At 34.2% G+C, this 17,975-nt stretch overlaps 1 protein-coding gene across 5 annotated transcripts in view; it reads left to right on the plus strand.

The window, feature by feature from the left end:
* Window positions 1-8,629, plus strand: part of ERG (ETS transcription factor ERG) — a 175,031-nt gene extending 166,402 nt beyond the window's left edge. For all 5 annotated transcript variants that reach the window (XM_007493097.3, XM_007493096.3, XM_007493095.3 and 2 more), the window contains one exon: window positions 6,754-8,629. In XM_007493097.3, the coding sequence (XP_007493159.1) occupies window positions 6,754-7,274 (521 nt within the window). In that variant the 3' untranslated portion in view covers window positions 7,275-8,629. The remainder of the gene's footprint in view (window positions 1-6,753) is intronic.
* Window positions 8,630-17,975: the final 9,346 nt, after the last annotated feature.

Genomic DNA, 17,975 nt, shown 5'->3' on the forward strand with positions numbered 1-17,975 from the left:
AGATACATTAGGAAAAGTTTATATGACAGGAGAGACAATGAGGAGAGAGGGCAACACTCGAACCTCACTCTCATCTGAAAATGTTCAAAGAATGAGAAATAAACATACCCTGAGTAGGTCATAGAAATTCGTCTTCCCCAACAGGAAGGAATGAGGGAAGGAAAGGAGAAGAAGAGCAGGTAACAGAGAGGCAAATTAAGAGAGGTAGTACTCAGAAGCAAAACAGATTCTCGAGTAGAGGACATGATTAAAAAATAAGGAAAAGTATAAGAAAATAGGATGGAAAGAAACAAATAGTTAGCAGTTATAACCATGAATGTGAATGAGAGAAACTCTTATAAAAATGGAAGATGATAGGAAAACACATTAGAAATCAAAACCCAACAGTATAGAAACAAAACAAAAAATATACATAGGATTAAAATGAGGGACTGGAGCAAAATCTGTTATGTTTCAGTGGAAGTAAGAAAGGCAATCATGGTCTCAGATAAAGTAAAAGCAAAGACATCTCTAATCTATAAAGATAAAAAGGGAAACTACAGTTTGCTAAAAGGCACCAAAAACAATGAATTAGTATCATAACTGACCATACATGCCTGAAATTACATAGCATCTAAATTCATAAAAGAAAAGTTAAATGAATTATAAGAGGTTATAGACAATAGAGTGCGAATAGTGTGGGACCTCAATATACCCCTCTGAGACACAGATAAACTTAACTAGTAAAAAAGAAAAAGGAAAAAAGTTATGGAACCAAATCAAATTTCAGAATAATTAAATATGATATCAGTTAGATATAAATATTGAGGAAGAATAAAATGGAGAAAGGCTATTTCTCAGCTGTCCATGGTACTTTTCTAAAAACTGACCAAGAATTAGGGAAGAAAAACTTCATAAGCAATTGCAGAAAGTAAGAGATAGTAATTCATCTTTTTTACCATGATTCAATAAAACTGATGCTCAACAAAGGCTCTTTAGAATACACATTTAAAAATGAGTGGTTGTGGAAAATTAGGCACCCATTATTGGTCAATCTGTGAAATGGTACAACCATTTTCCTTTAGAATTACAAATAAAATTACTAACAGGTCCACCCCCTTTGAACTAGGACTCCATTACTCAGATTCCCCATGGAAGTCAGTAAAAAGAAAAAAAAAGATTCCATAAACTCCAAAATATGTAGCAACGCTCTTTATGATAGTTAAGAATTGGAAGACAAAAATAGAAGCCCATCAATTGAGTGTGGCTGACCAAATTGTGGTACACTGATTTAATGGGATATTACTGTGGTGTATACCAAATGATGTATTTCATGATTATAGAGAAGCATGGAAAGATTCGTGTGAGAATGAAGTAAACAGAAACAAGAAAATAATATGCATAGTAAGCACAATATATATGGAAAGAACAACTACATACACCAAAAAATTTAGTCTTCATAATAAAATTATAAACATCCAACAGAATTTGAAATGAAGAGATAGGAGAAGAAATCTCTAATCAACCCCGTCATGGAAGTGGCATGTCTACAGGTTTTACACATTATACCTGTTTTTGTACTTTTTAAATGAATTGGTCAATTGTGCTGATTTGTTTCTTCTCTAAAAAACTTTATCATATAGAATGGCTCTCTGAGAGAGGGAGAAGGGATACTTGAGATAAACATGGTGATAGAAGAAAGAGAAAATATCAATAAAAGCTTATTGAAAAAAAATTGGAAAATAAATAACCCATTCCTAAATTATGAAAAGGTCAAAGAACAAATCAATAAAGCAACCAAAAATTTCATCAAACATTATGATGTTTTGGGGATACAGCCTAAATTTTGGGGATACAGTCAAAGCAGCACTTAGAGGAAAATCTACATATTTAAATAGTCAATAAAAAATAAATTAATTAATTGGGCATGCATATTGAAAACAAAAAGTTGAAAATCAATAAACTTAAAACCCTCAACTAGGGGGGCAGCTGGATAGCTCAGTGGATTGAGAGCCAGACTTAGAGTTGGGAGGTCCTAGGTTCAAATCTGGCCTCACACATTTCACAGCTATGTGACCCTGGGCAAGTCATTTGACCCCCATTGCCTAGCCCTTACCACTCTTCTGCCTTGGAGCCAATACACAATATTGTCTCCAAGATGGAAAATAAAGGTTTTTTTTAAAAAAAAACCCTCAACTAAATATTAAACTAGAAATCTTAAAGATAAGAGGAGATGAAAAATGAATGAAAAATTGAACTAATCAATAAAACTAGAGGAAGCATTTTGAAAAAAAGTCACTAAAGCATATATCATTGGCTAATTTGATTGTGGTTAAAAAAAAGAAAAAGAAAAAACACAAAATTATCATTATTATACATAAAAAGATAAATCCACAACCAATGAAGAGGAGATAAAAACAATTATTAAAAGTCATTTTGCCCAACTAAAAAGTAGCAATCTAAATGAAATTAATTAATAGTAACAAAAATATCAATTGGCCAGTTTAACAGAACAGGAAATAGAGTACTTACAGAATCTTATTTTAGAAAAAGAAATTGAACAGGCACAAATTTATCTCCTTAAAGGAAAAAAAGAAATACCAGATGGATTTATTTAAAAATGAATTCTACCAATGAAGAATGTTGTTCCATATTATGTAATTTAAAAATAAACAGATAAAGAAGGAATCCTAGCAGATTCCTTTTATAATATGAATATGATCCTGATACCTAGGTTTAAGGAGAATTAAGACAGATAAAAAAATATAGATCAATTTCTGTAATGAAAAATTATACAAAAATGTAAATGAGATAATAGCAAGGAGATTATAGCAATATATCAAAGATCATACACTATGACCAGTCTGAATTTATACTAGTAATATAAGACTGGCTTAATATTAAGAACACTATAAATATAATTTGCCATACCAAAAGCAATAAAATTACATGATTATTTCAATAGATATAGAAAAAAACTTTTGATAAAATACAAAATCTGTTCTGTTAAAAATACTAGAAAGCCCAAGAATAATGGAATTTTCCTTAAAATAATAAGTAGTATTTATTCAAAACCAAGAACTATCATTATCTCTAATGAGGATAAACTAGAGGAAGTCTTTCCAATAATATGTCAATACTATTGCTATTAAATTTTGTACAAAATACTAGTTGTAACAATAAGGCAAGAAAAAGACATTAAAGGTATAAAAATAAACAACAAGGAAAGAAAACCTCTACCTTTTGCAGATGATATGATATATCACTTAGAGAATCTCAAATTCAAAAAAGGCAGTATAATAAAAATAATAAGATTCTTTTCCATACTAATCAAAGTACCCAAAATTACTTTTTAGAATTAAAAAAATAACAAAAATTCATCTAGAAGAATAAAAGCTCATATTAAAGGAATCAATGGAAAAAATTGGTAGGAAGGGGATCTGACACTATACAATCTCAAACTGTAATATAAACCTAGTGTTTGAATTGAATAATCATTTAAATATTTATTAATAATTAATAATACAATTAATGCTGCATAAGAAATAGAGATGTTGATCAATAGACCAAGAAAGATTAGAAACACAAAATATTGAAGCAACTAAGCTGTACCTGGTGTTTAAAAAACTCAGAAGTTCCAGCTACTAAGGCAAGAATCTGCTTTCTGACAAAAACTTTTGAGAAACCTAGAAAGTAGTCTAGCAGAAACTGTACACAGACCAGATCTCACAGAGTATACCAAGATAAATTCAAAAGAGGTGCATAATATAGAGAATGATATAGGGACAGTCTCAAGATGGGAGGTTCTGAGTTCAAATATGAGCTCAGACACGAGCTGTGTGATCCTAGGCAAGTCACTTAACTCCATTTGCCTAGCCTTACTGCTCTTCTGCCTTGGAAGATAGAAGGTAAAGGTTTATATATTTTAAAACGAGTGATATAAGGAGATTAGTGGGACAGGGAACAAATAACCTTTCAGATCTATGGATAAAGGAAGAATATATGACCAAATAATATAAAGAGAGAGGTTAATGAAAAGTAAAATAGAATTTTGATTATACCAAATTTAAATGTTTTCACATGAACAAAATCAATTCAGCTAAAACTTTAAGAAAAGCAGGAAAACTGGGGGAAAATCTTTTGATAAATTCCTTTGTTAAAGATTTTATTTTAAAATATGTTAGAATCAGATTCAATTGCAATAATAAAATCTATCCGCCAAATGACGATCAGTTCAAAAAGATATAAAGAAGCAATTTTCAGAGGAAGAAGTGCGAGCTATTAATAGTCATATGAAACAATGCTCTAAATCATTAAAATTAGAGAAATGAAAATTAAGACAATCATAAAGTGCCATTTTGTACTCACCAGATTGTCTGAGATGACAAAAAAAAGAACATGACAAATAATGAAAGGAAAATGGGAAAAGAGATACTTTATTACATTGTTGGTGGAGCTGTTAACTAGTCCAGCCATTGTGGAAAGCAATTTGGAAATATGCTCATAAATAAATTAAATTAAATGCATTTTGTTTAAAGCAATAATACTAAAACTAGGGCTGTATTTTAAAGAGATCAAAGAAAGGACAAAGACAAAAATATTTATAACAGCCCTTAAGAACGTGAGGGATTGTCCACCAATTGGGAGTGACTGAAAAAGTCAAGACATGAATGTGATAGAACACTATTATGCTATAAGAAATGATGAAGGGAATGGTTGCAGAAATAGCTAGGAAGGCTTGTATACACTGATAAAAAGTAAGGTGAGCAGAACCAAGAGATCAATACACACAGAAACAGCCATATTGTAAATATAAATAATCAACTTTGAAAGACCTCATAACTGACTGACACAATGACAATTCCAAAAGAATCATAATGAAACAAGCTGTTTACCTCTAGATAGAGAACTGATGCACTCAGAGGACATATTGAAATGTATTCTTTGTCCTTTTTTCTTGCCTTTTGGGGGAGAAAAATTGGTTAATGCTGAAATTTGTTTTGTGTGGCCATACATGTTTGTAATGTTTTGTTTCTCTTGCCTTATCATTGGGCAGGGAAGAGAGAAAGGAGGAGAATATTTGGAAGGAAAAAAGAAATCTAAAAGTCCACGCTTAAAAAAAAAGAAAGAAAAGTTTCCAATAGTTATTAAACTTTGAACATGATTGTATAGTAGTAATTATATGAGCAAGTCATTAAAAAATCCAGGGAAACGATGACTATATAAATCTGAGAAGGGCCTCTCCCTGTAGGTTTTCATTTACAATTGAATTTTGAGTTGAATTTGACATCTCTGTTTCTCTCTTTATCAACCTATCTCTTAATTTATGAAGACTGCTTATAGTCATTCATTATATGGCAGTCCTTGGGGTGAGGGGAATTGTGACCCTTTAAATATAGTATAACATAGTAAGCATTATAATTAGAGAGAGATTTTTTTTATGGAAATGATTATATGGTTTGGAAAAGAATTGAGTTTTTCCTAAAATACCCTATTTTAATCAGGCTTTATTTTTATTTTATGGAAAATTTTGATTTCTGAGATCTAATAAAAATATCATAGTAGAATATATTATGTTATTTATATATTTATTAGAATTCCATTAAATTTTATTTTAAGAGCTTGGTTTCTTAAATTTGACTTTTATGATTTTGCTTTCATTGATTTTATGGAATACAATAAAAATAGAATTATGTAATTATTACCATTTATGTTTTGTCATTCTTCCTCACAAAAATGGAAAACGATGAAGGCTCTTAAAATGTCAACGCTTTACAAATATGTTTGTAAGTGCGTTTCCAAATATTTAAACATTTGTTGAGTGCTTTCTATGATGCAATCATGGTTCTAAATATAGGAATACAAATACAAAGAATGAAATAATCTCTACTCTCAAAGAGCCTCATTCTAATGGGAGACAACAAGTAAATCTAAAAGGACATAAAGAATAATAGTAATAAAGAGAAAAAATCTAGGTAGATAATTAGAAAGGTGGGGGCACTGGTAATTTGGAGGGATTCATGTATAAGATTGTACTTAAGCCATAAAATAAAGGAAAAAGAGTATGAGTCAGAGCACTTTTCATTAATGGGAGAATGGAGAGTGCAGGGCATAGAAAAAAGAAATGGAATGTTGTATGTAAGGAACATAAAAAAATGCCACTTTAACTGCATTTCAAAGTTTAAGAGGAAGAGTAATCTGTAGTGAATCTGGACGAATTTCTATTTGATCCTTGAGGCTAGAGGGAGACACTGTAATTTTTTCAATCACTTTAGGTTATCCACTCTATGGATGATAGATTGGAGTTCAAAGAGACAGGAAAACTCTTTAGGAAGATAATGACATCTAATAAGGAGATGATGAGGGGCTGAAATAATACACTTCCTATGTCAAGAAAGAGAAAAGATGAGATATGTTATGGAAGAGATCCTGAAAAATCTGAGAATTGATTACCTATGTAAGGTGAGAATGAGGCAACAAAGAGGATGCCAAGATTAGGAATTTGAGATACTGAAAAATAATGGTGCTTCCAACAGAATAAGGAAAGTTTAGGAGAAAGTTGGGTTTGGGAAGAAATAGAAGTTCTATTTCAGTCAATACTTTGGTCAATAGTCCAAGCATTACCTAATAAGATGTTTTCTCACCTTTACGAGAAATTTGAATGAGGCAAATCGGCAACAATATCATCAAAAGGGCCCATGGGAGAATGCTTTTTTGTTTTTTATCATTTTAATGTGACCTATTCTCATGGAAATTTCCCCTCTCCTACTTCAGGGAGTGGACAGATACAGCTTTGGCAGTTTCTTCTGGAGCTTTTATCAGACAGTTCAAATTCCAACTGCATCACTTGGGAAGGTACCAATGGAGAATTCAAGATGACGGACCCTGATGAAGTCGCCCGGCGCTGGGGAGAACGCAAAAGCAAACCGAACATGAACTATGACAAGCTTAGTCGTGCGTTACGTTACTACTACGACAAAAATATTATGACTAAAGTTCATGGCAAGCGATATGCTTACAAATTTGACTTCCATGGAATTGCTCAGGCATTGCAGCCCCATCCTCCCGAGTCTTCTTTGTACAAGTATCCATCAGACCTCCCTTACATGGGCTCCTATCATGCTCATCCTCAGAAGATGAACTTTGTTGCTCCTCATCCTCCTTCTTTGCCTGTGACATCTTCCAGTTTCTTCTCTGCCCCGAACCCATACTGGAATTCATCAACCGGAAGTATCTACCCCAATACCCGGCTTCCAGCAAGCCACATGCCTTCCCATTTGGGGACTTACTACTAAAGGAAAAATGACATTCCTCCACAATATCCAATTTCCCATTGAAGTCTGATAAAGTCTGCTAGAGACAACATGAAGTAGAAAGAATTTGATTATATGTCAGGTTGAGGGGGTAAAAGTGGGAGGAAGGGAAAGAGAACACACAGTTCTTTAGAGAGAGAATGAATAAAATTAATGCTTAAAAAGGCAAAGATGATGCTAAATGTAATATGGATGATTCACAAAAGACAATGTAAGTTGAAGCATGAAGGGATCATGATCAAGAGAAATGTGGCTTTAATAAGTTTATTAGCTTCAGTGTAAAGTTTGGTATCCACATGCTAACTGGAACTATACTACAATATTAGGATAATACAATATTGATCTAACATACAATATATGAATTCATTTTTTAAACTCTGCCTGTATTTAAAATGGAAATATATATACACATATGTAGTGTATATATATATACACATATATATGAATTTATAGACTTACTTACATACAGACTCAGAATGGTTTATTGTGGAATCCAATGTGTGGAATCCAATATGGCACTTGGTGTTTTGATTAAAATCAAAATGGAGCTCTATCAGCTATTTTAAACTGTGAAGACTCCTCAGCATTTCAGATTCCTTAGCAGAATTACAATATCATCTAAAGAGTTGGACTGAGAATGTGTACAAAAGACAAGTGTATGACTGTAGACCAAAGAACTGCATTTGCAACAGGATAGTAGTGAGAAACAGAAGAGGGCAACAAAGTATGAGAAAGAAACTACTTACCCAAGTAGAAGTTGAATCTATGTTAACTTTGGAAATGTGAAGAATGACTTCATAGGATGAAATAAAATAGTATCAGTGTTGTGCCATCCCTAGTGTTACAGCGAGGACACTGCTAATTTTGAATGAGCGATGAAAGGGAAAAGTAGTGTGAAATTCAGAAATCAGATCACATATCACTATTAAAGGTTGTTGGTTTTTTAACTGGAATTATCTGATATTTAGAAGAATCAGTCAGGACCCACCATTTTCTTGGGGAATAAGGTAAGAGACAGCCTTGATGATTATTATGAGAAACCACATCGATGGTTTGGTGAAATGGGCACCGCTTTTCCTTTTTGAGTCACAAACGCTGTGCGTTTGTAAGAATTAAATACACAAGGGTTTTTTCTCTTTTTTACATAATAATTATATAACTTATGCATTTATACACTACGAGTGGATCTCGGCCAACCAAAGACAACCACACACATACAATGGATCATCAGAAATATTGTGGCCTTGAATTTTAACTCAGTATGCTTAATGTTTACAGTATGAAGTTATTAATATTTAGAATGCAGAATGTATGTAATAAAATAAGCTTGGCCTAGATTTATGATTCTGATTTATATAGTTGTCTGCATTTTCAGTCACCAATTTGCCTCCTCATCATAATTGGTTAAAAATGTTCATCTTCCTTTTTGTCCCTTACAAAAGTGAGAGATAAATAGAAAAGACTCCGATGCTTTTTGACTAAAATTATATCATGACTCAGTACTTACAGAGATTTGATGCCACCTAGTTATGAGAATTTCTACCAAATTCCCCCTAACTTTTCCATGCTACTGCTTAGTATGTTCAGATCTCCTCTATGGAGCGACAGTACTAAACATTATATTAATGGATTAGTCGTACAATCTCATTTGTACTTATCAACAGAAGGGAAAGAAAAGTTTGAAACTGAGGAATGATTTTCGAAGCAAAAATTTTCAATTTTCAAAATTTCAAAAAAATTCAATTCTGTCAGTATCATGAAGCACTACATGGTTCTTAATATGATCCTAAAGCATGAATTGAACCATGAAAGACTTGCTACACTCAAAGAAACTTTATCATTAATTCTAAATAAAATGTGTTCCAAAAACCTTGTTATTCCTCAGTTTAAAACAGTAGGGGGCAACACCTTCATGTGTTTTTTGGCTTTTTCCATTGTTTAAACTAAGCTGGATGTTACCTTTCACTGATGACACAGGAATCTGGGAACCAGAGTTCAGAGTTTAGGAACCTCTAATCTTAGACTTATTAGTAACTGTATTCAGTAGACACTGTTTCCAAGATCTGTTATGCCCATGGACGTGTGATCGCATAATGTAAGTATCCCATGTTGTCTCTACTGGTCTCTTCCATGTGTTCACTTAAGTTTGCCATGGAGTGTCAATTCTACACAATGATGGGATGGGGGGGGGGGAGGTAGGGGAGTCACAAGACTTGAGATCTCCAAGTTCTCTAGTAAAGTCAACTTACTCAGACTGATGTGAAGACCAATCCTGAATGCAAAGCATAATTGGGGCAATTCTCAGTAGTTTCAGGGCCAAATTAGCTTTATGCAGTCCTTTGTCATGAAGAAAACTTAGTTGTTAGACCTCTAGTCTGTGAAATCTTGACCATAATGCCTAGAATTTTTTTAGAATCATAGTACTCGAATTCAAGATCATGTTGGCATTATTCATATTTCAAATAACCTCTATCCTTAGATTCATATCGAAAATAATCCCATTTTGCTCTAGCTTGTACCTTGATCCTCTATCGTTTAGAAAAATACTAGAAGCAAAAGATTTGAAAACTCTACTTCTGGAAAAGGTTCACCACCTACACCATTAAAAGCTTGAGGCAAATGTGGCTGCATTCTGCATATAGTTACAAATTGACCCCCCCCCCCATTCAATACTACCATTGCCAGAGCAAAATAATTTTAAAAGTCAAAGTCAATTTTCCAAATGTTTTAATTGAAGTTTCCAGCCCACATGCTCCAATCCAAGTTATTTACAAAGTTTACATTAATACAAGCAACAAGAGGGCATTTTTGCGATCTTTGATAATGTCCTCAATAAATTATCCTTTAAAACTGCTTTCAAAATAATTCTTTAATCTAAACATGTTAGAATTTCAAATTGCTCTCCCATTATTTGTTTGTTTTGATTTCAAATCCCACAGGAATTGATCGGAAGCCATTTATAAATTTTTTTCTATTGCCTTTCCCAAGAAGCATTTGTTTGTGTTGGCTTCCTGGAATATTTACTTTTGCTGGAAAGATTCCTCTCCTGCTGTCTTAAATAATGTTTTCATTTCTCCAGATGATCAAATCCCAATTGATTCTCAAATTTAATTGGACGTTACACTTTTTCCTGCCTCATTTTATGTTTAATATTTACCTTCCTGAGATAGACAATGCATTTCAGTTTATGATAGAGTGATTTGAAAGGCTCTAGTATTGTTAAATCTTTTTACATTTTGACAGTATCTTACAGCTTGAAATGTATAGGATATAATGAAGCTTTCTTTATGTCTAAAAATAATACTTAAATATTACATCCAATCAGATAGTAAGGTTTCTCATAAATGGGTAATATACAAGGAAAGCTTTATTGTCCGGTTGTCAGAAAAACTTGCCCTCATAAAGAGGAAATATCACAGTATAATTTTTCTAAAAACTACTAGATTATATAGAAAACCAAATGTGATATCTTCAAACCTTCCCACTAGGGATTTGGCATGGTAGCCCTGGGAAAAACAGATTCCACAATATATTTATTCAACCATATCTAAATAGCAGCCATTCTTACAATTGTCTTTTGGGACCTTGGCAAACGTCATTTCAAACAAATCTTAACTATCCATTAAGACATATGCCTTGTGCTTCTAGGTGTAAAAGGGAAAAATTATCTTGAGTTATCTCATCCCTTAACTATTAAAAATTGTAAAGTATTGTTTAAAAAACCTCATTCTCCAGCCATCTGTGCCACTTGAGTGAAGGTAAAAGAACTCATAGGAAGAGGCTAAGCTTTTTGAAGCACTCAAATGGACTTTGTTAGTTCAAATTTTTTCTTTTTTTTTGTGGAATACTATTATAAAACATCTAGTCCAAATAATTTAAAAGCAAACTAAGACCTGTGAAGCAAGTAGTTGAAAAGGTATAGCTACTAGTATTATAAAGTGGGAAAATATCATGTACTTTCTTTTATGTTATACTCAATTATTTATATATCAGTTATGTAATCACACATATGGTAAATATTTTAGGTAATCATAGTGAAGAAATACAGGAAAAACCTGTGCAAATACTTGTCACAAACACTGTAGTTGGGAAATATTCAAGGAAATATTCATTCATTCAAATATTATCTTCTCTCTGAATTCAAAAGCATTTATTAATGTACATATTATATGCAAGGCAATTAGCAATGCACTGTGCGGAAGGGATATAATCATATGGAAAACAAAGTCTCTAGGCTTACAGAATTTGCGGTCTACTATATGTACAAACCTGGATTTTAGCAAAGCTTTTGTCAGTCTCTCATGCTGTCCAACAGTTAAATAGATTCAGAACTGATTGAATTACAAGGGTCTAATAGTCTCTGAACTGATGATCTTCAATTCAGAGGGATATATCCTACCAGTGGATCTGTCCTTGGACTTACTCTATGCAAATTTTTTTCAATTAAGACATATATAGTATGTTTTCAAATCTGAAAATGACACAAATATGAAAGGGATAATAAGAAAAGATGACTGTTTCAGATTGGGCTAAATAACCAAGAAGATGAAAATAGACAAAAAAGTCAAGGAATCATGGTTGGTCTATTTAAACATAAAATGAGGATACTAGTAAGTTAATTCACTTTTTTTGTGTTAATATAAATTACTGGATATCAAATTACTAAAAGGATACTTGTTATAATTAAACAAAATACTATAAAATTAGTTTGGAATAAAAAATGTAGACTGAAGGGAATATTGAAAAAAGCATGAAAGAAGAGAATAATACAATAACAAAACTCAAACTACATTATAGAGTAGTAGTCATTGAAATTATTAACTAATTTGGTAATGGAGGGGTGGAGACAACATAGCAGAATAGCAGTCAGAAATACAATGTGCTTCTTCCTAAAACTAAGACTTGACTTAGTTTGACTTGACGAAGACTAAGTAGATGTAGAAAGTGCACCAGATCAAAGCCCAATGGATAAATCAAACGAAAAAGTCATCAGGGATCCTTTTCCTAGCATGGGTCCACATAGATTAAAACAATATTGAAAAGACTATAGAAACTGGGGACAGAGGTCTAGCCAGGAGCATGTAGCAGAGGGCACTAAAGTGCAAGGAGAAGCCACACACCACAGTAAGAAAAAAGTCCAGGGCATTATGATCTAATGAAGGTGCAGGAGAACATCCCAACTGATGTCTTTGTCACTCCCAATTCAATTCCACATCACAGACAGGAGTAGACTTCTGGATTAAGGTGTAGCTGCAGTCCTTTGACTGTCTCAAGGAGAAGAAAGTTCAGAAGCAAGTAGCAGCTATGTAGCTCAAAGTCTTAGAATAGATTAGATTTTCAGTTCCAACATCTAGCTCACCCTAAATCCTATAGAGGAATATTCAGAGACAAAGAGGAACCTGTAATGTTATTACTTGATATCAGTAGAACTCCAGCAGCAGTCTACAGAGATTCAGATCCAAAATCAGTTCACCAACCTGTAGAGAACATTATGAAAGATCAGATTTTGCCTTAGAGCAGACCACTTTGGAGTATTGATAGGTTACAGAATGCCAGGCTGTTATCACTGAAATAATAGAATATAACACCCAGGACCCAAGATTTTAATAAATCTTAAAAGTGGGAGGGGGTGGAGTCAAGATGGTGGCGTAGAGCCAGTGAAAGTTCAGACCTCTGAAAACCCTTCCTTACTGATTACAAACTAAATGCTCCTAGGGGACTGAAAAATCAAACCTAACAACATTACAGAGTCAAGGAACCCTCCTGCTGGACTCAACTTGAAAGGTAAACCCCTAAAAGCCTGAATTCAAGAACACTCTAGTTTAAGGGGAAGGAAGAAGGAAGGTCCCAGGACTCCTCCCAAACTTAGAGTGCTAAGCATCCAACTGCAGCTGAAACCTTTGGGCAGACAAGGGTGCTAGTCTGGAGGGAGTACCTGGTGGGCAAAGGTGTGCCAGACTCAGAATGTCGAACACAGGTGGTGGGGAAGCACTTAGAGAAGAAGCATAGAGTGCAGAGCAGGCAACCTAGTTGCAGCAGCAGAGACACTCCATATCCCCCCTTCCTGAGGTTTTGGCCTCAGGGCATATCCAGCTCAACCAAGCTGGACTCAATCCCATCAAAGCTTTCAGAGGGCAGGAAAGCTCAAACTCCAACACCCCTCCCCCTCAGACTGCACTGAGAGATTTGCTGACAAAGCTCCTAGGGTGAAGGCTGACAGAAAAGCCCAAAACCTCAAAAAAAATGAGAGGAGTAAGAGTGCAGGCAACTACAGGGAGTAAAGAAGGGGTAAATATGAGCAAAAAAACAGAAAAAGAAAAAATTACAATCGACAGCTTCTATACAGGCAATGAACAAAGAGCAAATGGAACTGAGAAAGATGAGGGAACACCAAGCCAAAAACAAAAACAAAAAAAAACCAGAAACTCCAGTGAATTGGATACAGGCTCTGGAAGAATGCAAAATACAATTCAAAACACAATTAAGAGAGGCTGAAGACAACTAGGAAAAGAACTTAAAAAGTAAAATAAGTCATATGGAAACAGAGACACTTGAATTAAAATGAGAAAATAGTGCCTTGAAAGCCAAAATTAACCAGCTTGAAAATGAGTCAAATGAGATGAAAGATGACCTCCAAAGAAAATCAGAACAGAAGGAGGATGACCAAAAAGCCAGGTATGAAATCCAGTTTTTAAAAACCAGAATACAACAACTTGAAGCAAGTGACTTCACAAGGCAGCAGGACACTATGAAACAAAATCAAAAGTAAGAAAAAATAAAGTAAAATATGAAGCAACTCATTCACAAAACAGAAGATTTAAAAGATTGTTCCAGGAGAGACAATTTAAGAATCATTGGCCTACTGGAAGACTATGACAAAAGAAAAAGCCTGGACATCATACTACAGGAAATTATCCAAGAAAACTGCCCCAATATTCTAGAACAAGAGGGAAAAGTGGAGATTGAAAGAATGCGCAGATCACCTCCTGTACTTAATCACCAACTAACAAAACCCAGGAATGTTATAGCCAATTTCAATAACTATCAGACCAAGGAAAAAGTATTAGAAGCTGCTAAGAAGAAGTCATTCAGATACTATGGAACCACAGTGAGGATAACACAAGATCTGGCTGAGTCTACACTGAAGGACAGAAAGGCATGGAATATGATATTTCAGAAAGCAAGAGAGCTAGGTCTATAACCAAGAATCAATTACCCAGCAAAACTGACTATATTCTCACAGGAGAAAGTATGGTCATTTAACAAAATAGAAGAATTCCAAGCATTTGTAAAGAAAATACCAGACCTGAATAGAAAATTTGATGCCCAAACACTGAACTCAAGAAAATCATCAAAAGGTAATTAAGAAAGAGGGGGGAAAACAAAAACCAAAAAAAAAAAAACACAAAACTTTTTTTAAGAGAAAACCCAATAAGTTAAAATGATATGTATCCCTATAAAAAAGAGGACATTGGTAACTCTTAAAAATTGTTATTATCACCTGGGCAGCTAGGAGAATTACACTTAGAGGGAGCAGTGACAAACTGTATAAGATGAAATGCCAAGACATAAATATGTATATAGATATATGTATGCATAAATACATATGTGTGTGTATATATATCTGCATATATATATATATATATATATAACTAGAGCTAAAAATAGAGGTTAATACTAAAATAAATGGGAAAAGAAACAAAATGAAGGTAAATTTATATGTCACAAAGAAGCCCAAGGTGGGAAGGGGGAGAACATCAATACACTGGAAGGGTAAAGAGGTTGGAGATAGAAAATACTCAATTCTTATGTGCATTGAAATTGACTCAAAGAGGGGAGAACAATCCAATCCATTGGGGCAGAGAATTGATTTGGGCCCTATAGGGAAGTAGAAGGATAACAAATGGACTGGTGGGGAGGGGAGCAGTACAAGAGAGGGAGAGGGTGGGGGGTAGTTTAAAAAGACTGTAAAGAAAATAAGAAGGGAATAAGAAGGGAAGGGGGTAGTAAGGGAAGTAAAATAAGGGTGGGAATTAGGAGAACTTATTAGAAACAGAACATTGGTGTAGGAGGAAATAGTGAAAGAAGAAAAGGCAGGACTAGGAGTAGAAATCAAAATGCTGGGAAATACACAGGTGATAATTATAACTCTGAATATGAATGGAATGTACTCACCCATAAAATGCAAGCGAATAGAGTGGATAAGAATCCAAAACCCTACTTTTTGCTGTTCAAAGAACAACTAATCCCAATATTATACAAACTATTTGGCAGAATAAGCAAAGAAGGAGTTCTACAAAATTCTTTTTATGACACAAATATGGTACTGATTCCAAAGCCAGGCAGGTCAAAAGCAGAGAAAGAAAACTATAGACCAATCTCCTTAATGAATATAGATGAAAAAATCTTAAATAGGATACTAGCAAAAAGATTCCAGCAAGTCATCATGAGGGTAATTCACTATGATCAGGTAGGATTCATACCAGGAATGTAAGGATGGTGTAATATTAGGAAAACCATTCACATAATTGACCATATTAACAAACCAACAAAAATCATATAATTATCTCAATATAAGCAGAAACATCCTTTGACAAAATACAACACTCATTCCTATTAAAAGCACTAGAAATCATAGGAATAGAAGGGCCTTTCCTAAAAATAATAAACAGTATATATCTAAAAACAACAGCAAACATCATCTGCAATGGGGACAAACTAGAAGCCTTCCCAATAAGATCAGCAGTGAAACAAGGATGTCCATTATCACCTCTATTATTTAACATTTAACATTGGGCTAATGACTTGAAGGAAACTATAAGTAAATTAGGTGAACACAGAATAGTATACTTGTCAAATCTTTGGGAAAGGGAAGACTTTAAAACCAAGCAAGAGCTAGAAATTGCTACTAGCAGTAGCAATTAGAGAAGAAAAAGAAATTGAAGGCATTAAAATTGGCAATGAGGAGACCAAGCTATCACTCTTTGCGGATGATATGATGGCCTACTTAAAGAATCCTAGAGAACCAACCAAAAAGCTAGTTGAAACAATCAACAATTTTAGCAAAGTTGAAGGATACAAAATAAACCCCCATAAGTCAGCATTTCTACATATTTCCAACACATCTCAGCAGCAAGAATTAGAAAGAGAAATTCCATTTAAAATCACCCTAGACAATATAAAATACTTAGGAATCTATCTGCTGAGACAAACACAGGAACTATATGAACACAACTACAAAACACTCTCCACACAATTAAAACTAGATCTAAACAATTGGAAAAACATCAATTGCTCATGGATAGGATGAGATAACATAATAAAATGACCTTCCTACCCAAATTAATTTACTTATTTAGTTCCATAACCATTGAACCACCAAAATTTTTTTTACTGAATTAGAAAAAAAACATAAGTTCATTTGGAAGAAGAAAAGATTAAGGATATCCAGGGAAATAATGAAAAAAAAATGTGAAGGAAGGATCCCTTGCAGTTCCAGATCTCAAACTATACTATAAAGCAGTGGTCATCAAAACAATTTGGTACTGGCTAAGAGACAGAAAGGAGGATCAGTGGAATAGACTTGGGATAAGTGACCTCAGCAAGACAGTCTATGATAAGCAAAATCCACTATTTGATAAAATCTGTTGGGAAAATTGGAAGACAGTATGGGAGAGATTAGATCTGGATCAACATCCCACACCCCACACCAAGATAAACTCAGAATGGGTTAATGACTTGAAGGAAACTATAAGCAAATGAGGTGAACACAGAATAGTATACTTGTCAGATCTTTGGGAAAGGAAAGACTTTAAAACCAAACAAGAGCTAGAAAAAAATCACAAAATGTAAAATCAATAATTTTGTTTATGTGAAATTAAAAAGGTTTTGACAAACAAACAAAACCAATGCAAGCAAAATTAGAAGGGAAGCAACAAATTGGAAAACAATCTTCATAACAAAAACCTCTAACAAAGGTCTAATTACTCAAATTTTTAAGGAGCTAAACCAATTGTACAAAAAATCAAGCCATTCTCCAATTGATAGATGGGCAAGGGACATGAATAGGCAATTTTCAGTTAATGAAATCAAAACTATTAATAAGCACATGAAAAAGTGTTCTAAATCTCTTATAATCAGAGAGATGCAAATCAAAACAACTCTGAGGCACCACCTCACACCTAGCAGGTTGGCTAACATGACAGCAGAGGAAAGTAATGAATGCTGGAGGGAATATGGCAAAGTTGGGACACTAATTCATTGCTGGTGGAGTTGTGAATTAATTTAACCATTCTGGAGGGCAATTTGGAACTATGCACAAAGGGCGCTAAAAGACTGGCTGCCCTTTGATCCAGCCATAGCACTGCTGGGTTTGTACCCCAAAGATAGTAGTAGTAGTCGTCTCTCGGTAACCGAGGATGACGATTGTCTTTGTGCGCTTTCATCTATGATAGATGAGTGTGTGCAAAGACACTTGTGCGTGAAGGAGATTTAAGTGGAAAAGTCGATGCACAGAGACAGTCCCACTCTCTCGGCATTGGAAGCCTGGGTCCAGAGGCACGAAAAGTCGTTACACCCGGAGACTTCCTCAGCTGCATTGGGTGGCCGTGTTGTCCTTTGTGCTCCAACATGCCCTGAGCACTCCACAGTGCTTTGCTGCGTCGCCCTCTCAGCCGTTGAACC

This window comes from Monodelphis domestica, chromosome 4, assembly GCF_027887165.1.
Source record: "Monodelphis domestica isolate mMonDom1 chromosome 4, mMonDom1.pri, whole genome shotgun sequence".
NCBI lineage: Eukaryota > Metazoa > Chordata > Mammalia > Didelphimorphia > Didelphidae > Monodelphis > Monodelphis domestica.